We start from the raw sequence: 12,707 nt of genomic DNA, 5'->3' as shown, positions 1-12,707 counted from the left end.
GCCATGTGAAAGAAGTCATATTCTCTACTGCTTTGCTACTTTAGGACCATACAACAAGGTCCTGATGGGACCTTGCAGGTCACTGAGTCCAGGCACTGCTCTCAATGTCAAGGAGACTTCAAAATTCTTTTTAGAAACTTTCTGACTCTAAGACTGCTCCCACAGCTTGTTTTCCAGGGTGTTATGTATCTGTGCATCAAACTTGCTATTCAGGGGGATTCCCATTGTTGCTCTGCCATAAAGCTGACCTCAGAAGAGTCTATGGCACACACGGACCTGCTGTGCTCAATGCATTGGTCTGGAAAGACTTGCCAAATATTGAATGTGACCAGGCCAAAGTCATTGTAACTGTGTCTAACCTGCCTGAATGGGTTTTCCTATATGAATATCATGTTGTAATTCGATGTGAGACTTAGAGGAACAAGGCTGGGAAGTTGCAAGTCTTCCATGAACTGCTTCTCATCTTATACTCGTGCTACTCACAGGCTTCAGGCCAAATAACTATTTAGGCCAAGCTGAAAGCCTAGGGATTAAAGCACACTAGGGACCCAAAAATACTTCAAAGGGTGAAGAGAGAAGGGGACAGCTGACAGTGGTTTAATTTGTGGGCAGAGCGATCCATGCCCCAGATTGTGAACTGAAGCCCATGCAGAGCTTGCTGTGTAAAAAGTGGGAATTAATATAAATGATTCTCAGAGAAAATGCAGGAACCAGTGTTTGTTCCCACAGCATGGAGTAAGATCATTTAGCTGAAAAAAAAACTACCAAAGCTGGACAACATTTGAAGCAAAGCCTGCAAAAAGGAGAAAGAACTAAGGAACTAGGAAAGAGTGACAAGACAAGACAAGACAGAGTGCTTTAACACTATCTTTTCCAGAGTCTAGGAGGAAGGAAGTATCCTCACCAAGTCAGAAATTGCTCTGACTTCTCTGTCTTCCTAGAAATCAGTAAGATAGTCATTTCTGCAAGAATCACCCTAAGAGTCCACTCAGGAAGGCTTCAGCTTCCTCTCAAGCACACAGGGAAGCTCAGAAGAAAATGACTAATGGCCCAAAGCTTTATTTGATTTGCTGCTACAATTAAGTAGTGGCTGGCAAAGCTCACTACTTCCCTCAGGTACTAATCCATACCAGGCTGTTTCAAAGTGTTCCTGAGAAACTGGAGCTTAGATAACCTCATTAAAAGCATTTGAGAGGCGTTTCAGTTACATTAATGTATGCTATAACTAGTGGGGATAACCATGTGCTGCTCACACATAAAAATATGAGTAAGTCATATGTTGGATAGCTGAGGTTCCTAAGTTAAGGCTAAATGGAATAAGGATATGATGGGTATTTGGATATAAAGAATGTTCACTGACTGAAGATGTATTTGGTGATCCCATCAAAACAAAAGGGTAAGGAGTGTTTAAAGTTCCACCTAGGTTAGTACTTGATTTCAAAGGCTGGCAACTAGACTCATGGATTTTCAGAAATTAAACCTTGGCATGAAAATGTTTAAATAACTGCCCCAAAGTAAAGTGTTCCTTAAGCAGACCTGGGAGTTAGAAATTAAAGAAAGATAAGAACACGGACATACAGCGTAATTTTCTGTTTCCCTGACTTGCCTTTGCCCACACCTGTAGCTGTGACAGATCCACTATAGTAACTGCGTGCTTACAACCCTGTAGCTGCAAGGACATGGAGCCCCTCTCATCCAAAAGGAAAAACAGTGTGACGTGACCAACAGATCAAACACAGGTAACATTTTTCACTTTCAGATATACCACTTGCCCCTTATGGTAAATTCCTTTTTGGAGGTTCAGAGGGTTAAAAAAATAAATGTAAGCAAAGTGTGAAGAAAAAATACAGCCCTTTAATGCAGACTGGATCACAAGAACTGCAAAAAACCAATTCTGGCGTAAGATCCTGCTTGATATATCCAAATTTTGGATCATAGCTTCTACATTTCATTTCCTGGAGAGATAATACTTTCTCAGGAAGTATTATCACTGCCAAGGCACAGACAGTTTCGACAAAATTCTCTTTAATTTGGTCTTATAAATCTGCAACAAGCGAAATTCTCAAATTTCCCATGCTGACTCTTCTGCGGCATCACAATTCTGATATCTAACCTAAATCTCATGCTGAGGTTTCAGCTGCTGTAGTTCTTGCTCTTTTGTCTTCACTATGGATTTTCAGAGGCGATCATGTGCCACACAGGCTATACTCCTGTTTGTTCCTGCTCGGACAGCCTTGGTGAATCATGCTCAGGCTGAGGTTCACTGTAATCTCCTGATTCTTCTTCACAAAGCTGCTACCTTCCTGGCTGTTCCCCATCCCGCATCTCTGCATCTACTGGCTCCGACCTTGCACTTGTGCTTCAGGAGAATCTTGATTTTCCCGAACATTTCTCCAGTCTGCCAAGATCGTTTCAGAAATCTAATCGTGTTCCCCAGCACGGCCACAGCCTTCCCACAAACTGAGCACGCGTGCTGCCTCTATCGCTGTCCACATCACCGGTGACAAACTTTGGTGGTTTGTCTGTATGAACCTCTGCTTTCCCCGTGTGGGCAGCTGAGAACCGCTTAGCCATGTAACAGCACAGCCAGGTCGGCACCAAGCTGTCCCTTGGCTTGGACTTGGCACGGGAGTCAAACCCACCCTTAAACGAACTAAAAGCTCATTTTTCTCACTCGTCCTTTATCGAAGAGAGACGTCCGAGCCCAGCTGTCCCCACAGCGCCGCTGCCGTGGCTTGCACGCCGCTGGCGCGTTCGGAGCGCGGCCGGTGCGCGGCCGCAGCGGCCCCGGCCCGGGCGGCCCTGGCAGCCGGCGCTCGGCGGGCGCTGCGCGGGCCGGGCCCCGCCGGGGTCACCATGGCGACCCGCGGCCGGCGGGGTCGGCGGGGCGGCGCGCCGGGGGTTGAGCCGCCGGGCTCCCAACCGGCCGCGGCCAACAGCCGCCGCCTCCAGCGGCCGCGCCTACATAGGGGCGGCGGGCGGCCGGGGCGGCGCTGTGCGGTGCGGGGCGGCCGGACCCCTCGGCGGGCTGGTGGCGTGCGGAGCCGGGCAGCGCGGTGGGCCACCCGTCATCCTGCGGGGCGGGCGGGAGCCACGGGTTGCCCGGGGCGCATCTGTGGTCGTTCGGAGGATTTATTTTATTTTTTTATTTATTTTTTCCCCCCCACGACTTCGTTTTATTTCTGTGGGTATTTTATCTCTCCTCCGAAAGGTACCGACGTCGGGGCGATGCGTCGCAACGGAGAGAAGAGCCGTGCGGGGCGGCGGGAGTCGTGGCCCGCTGTCCCCCGCAGCAGCGGCGGCCGGGCCGTGCTGGGGGTGCTGACGGAGAACGGGCAGCAGCAGCAGCGGCCCGGCGGCCAGGTGAGCCCCGCTGCCGGCGGCACAGCCGCCCTCCGGCCCGCAGAGCCCGGGCTGAGCTCCCCGGCCGTGGGCTGGCAGTCCCGCAGTGACTGGCAGTGAGCGATGCACGCACCTGCCTAGAGGCTGCCGGCACAGGCCTGGCGCGACGGGCTGAGAACTGACTCGGGCTCCGGTTCTTAAGCGTGAGTTTCCCGAGAAACACTGCTAGTAACCGCTCAGTCCTAATCTGTAGGTGTTTCCCCATGGAAGTGCTCTGTCTAAGTAATCAATCCTGGAAGGAAGGATTACTTCTCGACCGCTTGCCCTCCACAGTGCAGGGAGTGGTTTAAGGAGGGGCTGTCCACTGACCCGGAGTGCTCATTGCTGTGTGGCTTGCCGTGCTCAGTTCAGGGTGCCACAGCCTTCAAGAAGTTCAAGTTAATGACGTACTGTTTTTTCTGTCTTTCTGTTCCTTGAGCCCTCCTGGAGTCTGATGGTGGGGCAGGAATAATGTTACTGTCCTGACCTAAAATAGCAGCTGATATGTGTACACAAACTCTTCTTGATTTTGGCTGTGTAAAGCCCCTAACTCAGCTCTTGGATTACTGGCAGTAGATGGTGTGAAGGATTATAGCCTGGTCACATGTAGTCCTAGCGGTTGCAAAGCTTCAGCTCAAAAATTCAAACTTGAGTTTTTAACTCTGCTTGAAGTGCCTTCCTGCCCGTGTAGGCTTTCCTAAGTCTGTGGCAGGGCTTGAGCACTTTTAATTTGCTGCGCTTGAAACTGCTCCTTGCCAGAACTGAATTCGGAGCAGACTGCACATCCCAGCCCCATTGGAACTGAGCAGCACCCTCATCCTCCTTGGTGGGAGGCACTGAATATGATGCTGCTCTCCTGATTTCCTGATTTTTTTCTACACATCGTTCTTCTGTGAGGAGTCTGTCACAGCAAGACAGCAAGTGGCACCAAATTCAGAGGCACCAAATGTAATTGGTGGCTTTTCCCATGAACTTTGGCTATTGGTGTCTGTTACACAAGGAACGTGATTTTGACAAGTGGCACTTTCTGTTTTCTTCCTGAGTTGCCCTCCCACAGTGTTACCATGTGCTCTGATTTAGGGTGCTGCTGTTATCAAGCGCTTCTCTGGCTTTGAAAACACCATCCCTTCATCTAGAAAAGATGAAGTGCCCAACTACATGGTCAGTGCTGTATCAAAGCAAGGTTTTGCTATCTACGTAGATGACCCAGAAGATAAAGAAAACTACAGCTGCCAAGTGTCTGAAGAGCTGGAATTAAGCCAATGTGAACTGGATACCAGCGCAATGACATCCAGTATTCACCTGCTGCTGGATCTGAGTTCAGGTAACTCCTGTTGCTACTCAGATGGTTTCCATAGCACAACCACATGTAGAGTGGTTATGAGTTGTGAGTTGTAAGCTAGTGAGTAGCTTATGTTACAATAAAGAACACTACAATCTAACTTGGATTGTGTCTACATGAGGGGCAACACTACTTAGCTCAAATTAGCAAGAGAAAGTCAAGAGATTAATTATACAAACGTCTTGCTGCTTCCTGTTACCTGTTAGGCTCTCCTATGGTAGTGGACACATCCTTCCAATCCCAGCCAGAGGATCACATGGAAGATGTTGTAACACTGGCTGTGGGAGAGTATGCAGAAGACATTCATCAGTACCTCCGAGAGGCTGAAGTAAGTTGCTGTGAGAAGCTTGTAGGTGTCTGTGGTAGGCTGCAATATTGCAGAGATCCGAGGCTGCCACTGGACTACAAAGAAGAGAAAGTAAATAGTAAAAGCAATTTCTCAAGGCAGCATGTAGTCAGTGATAAGTTCTTTCAGAATTAATGCATCCCTGGTATTTCCTATGATGGGAGCATCTCTTGACTGGTATGAAGAATTCCTGCAGATGGGTGTAGAATGCTGAAAAAATGGTAAAGCAGTTTGACATGATCTCACTGATCACTTTCTGGCTATAGCAGTAGTTTTTCCTACCTGCTTGTGTTAGAGCAGTGAAGTACAGCCTCCTGATGGGAAGAATAGGGAAAATCTGATTGATTTTCAGGTCCTCCTGAATGGATCAATTGTTTGATGGCAAAGGCTGTCCATAGCCCAGGAAGTGTTTTACTATTTTCCAACTAACACTGTAGCTTCAATCTGTCTTTTCAGCACAGAAATACTAATTTCTAGAGATGCCACTAGCTGGGAATAATTACCAGTAGCACAATAATTGTAGTTAGTATTTATAATTATTAACAGTGGGGACAACCCCTGCTCCTTTTAGTGCAAGTATAAAGAATATTCATTGGCTCAGCCATCCATGGTTCTCTTTAGAGTGATCATCCTGATTCTTCAACTCTTTCCAAACAGGTAAGATTTCGGCCCAAGCCCTACTACATGAAGAAGCAGCCAGATATCACAACAGGAATGCGTGCTATCCTGGTAGACTGGTTGGTGGAAGTAGGGGAAGAGTATAAACTTCGGACAGAGACTTTGTACTTGGCCGTGAACTTCCTGGACAGGTTCCTTTCCTGCATGTCTGTTCTCAGAGGAAAGTTACAGCTTGTAGGAACAGCGGCAATTCTTCTGGCTGCGTAAGTGTTTCATCTTCTGAAATCAGTGATCATCTTCAGATCTTGATGATCTGCAGGCTATTTTTGGGCTTAGTCTTGTACAGCAATTTGAAGAAGGGAAAGTTGTATTAGTATGTAGCTTTTCATGATGTCTCAAGATCAGCAACGCAGCCTCCTTTGGTACTATTAAAATTAAACATTCAATGTTGAATGTGAAGAACTGTAGTGGGGAAAGCTTGTAACCATAAACATAGTAGCAGAAACAGTAGGGTGTTAAACTGCTAGGCTGTAAGGCTGTAATAGACTCAGTTACAATCTACAGTTAGCCTTTAGCTGCTCTAACAAGACAGGGTAAGCAACATAGTGTAGGAGTGCATGGTTGTTTGTCTGGAGTGTGCTGTGTTACTGAGACTTCCCCACTGAAAGCTTGCTGTTGAGAGCTAACAATGCAAGTTTGTCTATCTAGACTGATGACTCAGGGTTCCTCTAAGCATATTTGCCCAAGTTTGAAACTAAATTGTTAGCTAGCCTGGAGGAACAAGTAAAATTAGAGCTTTCCACAAGTTTTAGTAACGTCATGTTCTCATTCTGATGTGGGTCCAGCGCAAAGATTTCTTTTACTATAACTTCAAAGCTGACAAATGTGGCTTCTATATCCCTTTTTCAGGAAGTATGAAGAGATCTACCCACCAGATGTGGATGAATTTGTCTATATAACAGATGATACCTACACGAAGAAGCAGCTGCTAAGAATGGAACACTTGCTTCTCAAAGTGCTGGGTTTTGACCTAACAGCCCCAACCATCAACCAGTTCCTCCTTCAGTATATTCAGAGACGTGGAATCTGTATGAGGACAGAGAACTTTGCAAGGGTATGGACTGTCTGCCTTCTGGGACTGAGGGGGAAGAAGTGATCGTGAAAGGAGAGCTATTTGCATTTCATGAATCTGTTTCTGCAATAGGCCTAAAACTGTGTGTTTCATAGCGGTGGCTTGTGTGCTGAGACTTCTGGATAGATGCCTCGTGGAAATCCTAGGTTTGGTATATCTTGTCTGGTCAGGATAACTCACTGACTAGGCAATTAGGTGGTAAAAATCTGGTGGTTTTTTCAACAGTGCCTATATAGCAAGTCTGTCCTGGATTAGGTGCTATTGCATATTGCTCCACAATGACACAGAATATACCTGTACAGCTGCATAGAAGTTGCCTGAAGTAGGCAACCATGCTTAGAAACAGCAAAATTACAGTAAAACATCTGACCATGTGCTTCTTAGAGTGTCCATTTACCCCTAATGTCCAAGTGGGGTCTACCTATAGAAACAAGAGCCTTAGCAGATGGAAAGAGTGTGTCTGTCATTTTTATGAAACTTGACTTTTCTGTGTCTCTACCTGTAAAATCAAGTCAGATCTGATGATGGAACCAGAACTTCAGGTTAGATTAGATGGGTTAGGTTTTGGCAAAATGTGGTCTTTCTGTACCCCCTGAAACATGATAAAGGCTCTCCTGTAAGATCAACAGGACCAGAGTGCTAGTTCTCTTCACTAGATATGTAGCTTATGCTTTTGTGCATCATACTGAGACCATTGCCAAATTTTAATACTTTCTATATTGGACTGATTAGCAACTAGCAACCAGCTAGGTTGATTCTTTTTGAAAATCTTGTGTTTTCTTGTTTAGTATCTTGCAGAGCTGAGTCTCCTTCAAGCTGATCCTCTTCTGAAGTACCTTCCTTCACAAATTGCTGCAGCAGCCTACTGTTTAGCAAACTATACAGTGAACAGATCTTTCTGGGTAAGAACAATAACTGTGTGTTAATAAATAGCTCAAACATTTTGTTATTGTTAGAACTGAGCCGAGAAGGACGAGGAGTAGCTACAAAGTATGTTGTTCTAAAGGCTGAAATCCTAGGATGAAATCCTAGGATTGACTCAAGAATAGCTAGCTATTCTTGAGTCAATGAGACTAGCTGATAAATGGCTGTTAAGTAAATCTGAAATACCATGCCTCTTCTCTGAAACAGAAGGGATTTTACTGTCTTGCTCACTTACATCAAGGCTATACCTCACAAATCTCCAAAACTATACCCCAGATACAATTCAGGGCCTTTCTGGGAGAAAGGGGAGAACTGAGCATGTCTACTTGAGTAATTACACTGTGTGGCTGCTTTACCAGAAGCCTTGGTAGACCTTCCAGCTGTGTATTGAAGAATACACATAGGTTATAGTGAATAGGTTTAGTACTATTTAGTAAGATCCAGAAGAGATGTAATGGATGCACATGCTTAGAGCAGGAGCTTGTCAGACCTCATGGCACCAAGGAAGACCTGGAGTGAAACGAATGGCACAATACAAGTGAATCTTTTTCATGCTTAAGGAATCTAGAGTGAGCTGTGATGTAGTCAAAAGGGTTTCTGCTTCCGTGGGAAACCTATCTTCTAGATTACTGCTGACTACAATAGAGTAACACTGTTTTTTCTCATCTGTCCAGCCAGAAACACTTGCTGCATTTACTGGATATTCATTAAGTGAGATAGCACCTTGCCTGACTGACCTGCACAAAGCATGCCTTGATGCTCCCCATTGCCAGCTGCAAGCTATTAAGCAGAAGTATAAGCAACCAAAGTAAGTAACCAGTATGCCATCCAGTGTCTTGGATGTCTGTAAGCACAGGATGACTCTGGTTTTTCAGCTTGGGCTGGGTTTCCTCTAGCTCTCTCATAGTTGTCAGCTTCTAGTTCTGAAACAGAAGCCTCCATCAGCCTCTTAAGGGGAAATCTTTTCTGACCAGAAAAGTAATTAATCCACAAGTATGTGGATGCATTGGGTGACAACTTTGTCTGCAGTGTTGCAGGATGATGCTTCTCTTCTCCAATGTATTGCACAACCAGGTGATAGTTCAGCTGACAATCTGAAGCTAATATGTGTAGTCTGCATTTCTATTCCAGGTACCTGCAGGTGTCTCTTCTGGAGCTCCCAGCAATTCTTCCCCTACATTAGACGCTGTGGATCCTGGACTTGAAGATTACTGTGTCCCAATCAACAAAGCTGGTCTAACATTTCACAGAGCACTGCGGGTCATGTGTCTGTAACCATAGTGATCAGAATGGTTTTTAAGCTAATATTTTTTAATGAGATGCCTTTTTTAAAATAGGTCTTAGACTATAGCTTTTAACATAACTGACAGCACTTTCAATAAATGTCTTATTACACTCTTTGTGAATCTTCTGACTACAGTTAATACCTGCAGTAAGTGGAATGAATTTTGGAGCTTGTTTGTTTGTTTGTTTTAATTTTTGTTGTTGTTGTGTGTGTTTGTTTGGTGCAATTTGTTTTTTACTAAATTTCTATAAGCTCTTATAAGCTGGCTGGGGTGGATTAATCAGAGTTTGAACCACCACAGCCTGACATTCCTGTAGGCACAGGTGATTTGCTGTAGTCCTATTTGTTCTTGCTTTTGGGACTTTCTATTGGAACAAGGTCATGTGGGCATGAACAGAAGCTATTTTCTGTGGCTTGTTTACCATATCAGGCCAAAAACATCCACATGTAATTGTTCTATGAACTCTGGATGTGTTTGTAGAAGATCATCAATGTTGAGGTAAAAGTCAGATTTCCCTTTATGGAGACAAAATAGGGGATTGCTCTGCAGATAGTTGGAAGAAGGAGAGATTGTGGCTGGCAGAGCTTTAGGAACATTTCATACACTGGTGAACAGACTGCATTAGAGAGCATAGCTAAAAGCTATGCTAAGCAGAGTTGATCTAGGTGGCTCCTGAGTCATTCTTGTGTAGATTGGTGTTACAACAAGCCTGTCTGAGATGACCCCTCATGTCATTAGAGCACTGGTGGTCATGTGTGAAGGGAGGGCGATGGGACAGAACTAATAGCTATCGTAGCCTGAGCTGCTACATGCTCTTGTGTCCCTCTGGCAGTTATTTATTAGGTAGTGCTTTGAGGAAAAACACAAACATCCAGACAGGACACCACCCTGTAATCTCAAACACAGCCCCTGTTCAAAGTAGTTTAAAAATCAATTGGTCATATTGGTAGAGAACTATAATCTACTCATCTAGGTGGTAAGGTAAGTCTGAGGTCTGCTCTTAGTGCAAGAGTTTAAAACTTCCAGGGCTTACCGCTTCCTAAGAGAGCGGTCTGTACAGTGCATTACATGTTTCCAAGCAAGAGTAAGTTTAACACTTTGACACCGGTATGCAATTCAGTAGACATATTAAGTACCAGCTAACAAGCCTCTTACTTTAATTTTAAAACCTGCTTATGCCAATATGTGTGTCATGGGGCTCTTAGCTTGGGGCGTTCCCTCGATGTATGTAAGACTTCCTTTCCCTTATTTCCTCCCCGCGCAGCCTGGTGGATCTTTCTAGTAAAGCAAACTCTCTTGTTTCTCCAAAGTGGAGGTAGTGGTCATGACTGCTTCACTTGTCTCAAAGTAAACATCCTTTAAGGGTGGGGAGTATTCCATTTCAGTCTAGCAGAGTCTCATGCTGTAGTTTGTCTAGTTCTTTGTCTCTTGCTTCAAACACTTTCTAATCGGTTAAGTGAATTTGTCTTGATACATAATGATAGAAGTGACCTGATATCCCATGCTCGTGTCTGTGGTATTAATTTTGTGGTGGAGGCCTCAATCCATAGATTTTTGTCCATGCACTGAATTTCATGGCTTGTGGACATATGTCCTAAAGGTGGGCTATGAATCTCACTCCTGCCCGCAGTCAGCTTCTTTAAAGACAGCATCTCAGCACAAGGCTATGCCAGTGGCACCTGCAACAGGCAACTCCTGGTTGCTTGTTTCACAAGGAAGTGGTGAGTGCCCTGAGCAAGTCTTGCTAAGTCTGCCCAGCTTATGAGTAGCAGCTTGTTTGGTGTTTCAGGCTGAACATAAGATACTGTGAGACTCCATGTTAATAAGACTCTACTTGTAAGTAATAGTGCTCACTGAACTGCAGCTGACTGTGGCGCTGGGTATTTCAAACCAGAAATTAATGTCTCAAGTGCAAGAATGTTTTCCTTGTGTTGCAGGAGATTAAAGATTTGTGTAGTCATGTTGCAGTAGTAATGGGGAAGAGACGAGTTTTGTTCTTATAAACAGTCTATAACCATGGTCATGCCTCATTTTCTTAGGCCAATAGCAAAGTAGGAGTCTGAACTTATTAGTGTTTTAACATCTGGAGACTTTCTAGAAGCCACACTTCTGTTTTACTTTCTTAGATTTATCTTATACCTGCAAGGCAATTGCAGCAGTTTCACTTCACATTCTTGGAGCTTCAATCCTTTGGTATACAAATGTATCTGGGGCTTTTTTTGGCTTCTTTTAAGCTATAATACGTGAAGACTGTTTCATCAGCTTTCTTGTTTTGTAATTATTTTTCAACTCAGCTTTTCACTTAAATATTGTTTCAGTCCAAGGCTAAAAAGGGTAAAAGAAAATAGTTAAGGTGAAGAATCACATAATGCTGCAGTGTGAATGCTAATAACGAGTCTGGGCAAGATGGATTAAATTTTAATTTGTGAGACACAAGAAACTCATCTTGAAGTGGTCTCATCTGAGATCTGTCATAATGTCATTTTGAATGTTCCTCTAGTAGTCTCGCTTCCTTTTATTGGATTTGTCTTACTCAGAGCAAGGAAAAAAGACTTACTGCTGTTATAGGAGTGAGCCTTGACTCTTCCAGGGTGATAACTGAGTGCTATCTCCTCTCTCCTTCAATATGAATCATCACACTTAATTCTGGCCTACCTCTTGTGGGCTGTTCTCTGCAGATGATACCTGAGATCAAGGGATAAAAGATGCTGCAGTTGGGCATCAAGTGGTAATGAAGGTGAAGTAATGCTGTTCTAATAGATGAAGTGCTTGAATGCAGATGCAAACACATGTAGGAGTACTAAAGGTTGTACTGAAAATGATGTACACAAGAAGATGGATTTATAAAGAGGGAGATGAAAGCTACCCAAAAGGAAGCTTTACGTTTTCATTGATGTAGTGCCTATGCTATAGGGAAAAACTAAGAGATATAAAGCTCACAGCCTTGTGTGATGCTTGAAACAAAAAAGAGGTAAAAGGTAATCAGCATTAAAGCTGAAATTAAGACAGTCTCAATTCTTGACCATCATCCTTAGTGGCTTGTAGACCATGGCCACAAATAAAAGCTTTTTTTTGTTTTTTTTGTGTTTGTTTGTTTGTGGTTTGGTTTTGGTTTTTGTTCAGGAAATACTTTCAACTGTGGCAGCTTTAGAAATGCAAAGGCTGATCATGCTCAGTTATCTCTGTTATGAAGATCAGTCTGTTGAAGGTTGGAACTCAGAGGTGTTGAGGGTTTTATCTTTGACCTGTAATGTTCAGTTCAAGAGGTCTTTAACATTTGTATTAGAACAAACACAAAATTCCTAATCTTATTCTAGCAATTTCCATATTATCATGCTGTGACTTTCATGAGTCTTGGCTGTATGACCGTGGTTTTCTGTGTTGCAGTTGATATTTTTAATCAATAATTTCTAACAATATTTTGGCCATCTCTGGTGTTCTGAGAAAGCTGTTCTTATAGCTGAAGCTGTAATGTGGATCCATCATTCCCTTAAGATTAAAAGGGATAAGTGCAACTTGATACTTTATGGGAACATACTGGTTTAAAAGCTATGGTCTGCCTTTGTGTTTTCCTCTTCTCTGGGATGAGTTAAGATGTCTGAGAGGTAATTAGATATTTAGAGAGAATGCTTTAACTGTGTTCAGAGCAGTTAAGCAACAGAAGGTTGTCTGCCTTGC

The 12,707-nt window shown here is 44.0% G+C and overlaps 1 protein-coding gene across 1 annotated transcript; it reads left to right on the top strand.

Moving 5' to 3' along the window:
* The first annotated feature begins 3,228 nt into the window (after positions 1-3,228).
* On the top strand, positions 3,229-9,139 carry CCNA1 (cyclin A1). Its single transcript, XM_058854110.1, has 8 exons — positions 3,229-3,363; positions 4,462-4,705; positions 4,930-5,051; positions 5,727-5,950; positions 6,597-6,801; positions 7,608-7,721; positions 8,418-8,551; positions 8,875-9,139. Exons 1-8 carry the CDS (start codon positions 3,229-3,231, stop codon positions 8,924-8,926), a joined length of 1,230 nt encoding a protein of 409 aa, XP_058710093.1. The 3' UTR covers positions 8,927-9,139.
* Positions 9,140-12,707: the final 3,568 nt, after the last annotated feature.

This window comes from Poecile atricapillus, chromosome 1 (genome assembly GCF_030490865.1).
Source record: "Poecile atricapillus isolate bPoeAtr1 chromosome 1, bPoeAtr1.hap1, whole genome shotgun sequence".
Taxonomy (NCBI): domain Eukaryota; kingdom Metazoa; phylum Chordata; class Aves; order Passeriformes; family Paridae; genus Poecile; species Poecile atricapillus.
Note: the sequence above shows the minus strand (reverse complement) of the source record. Positions and strands in the feature narration are given on the sequence as shown.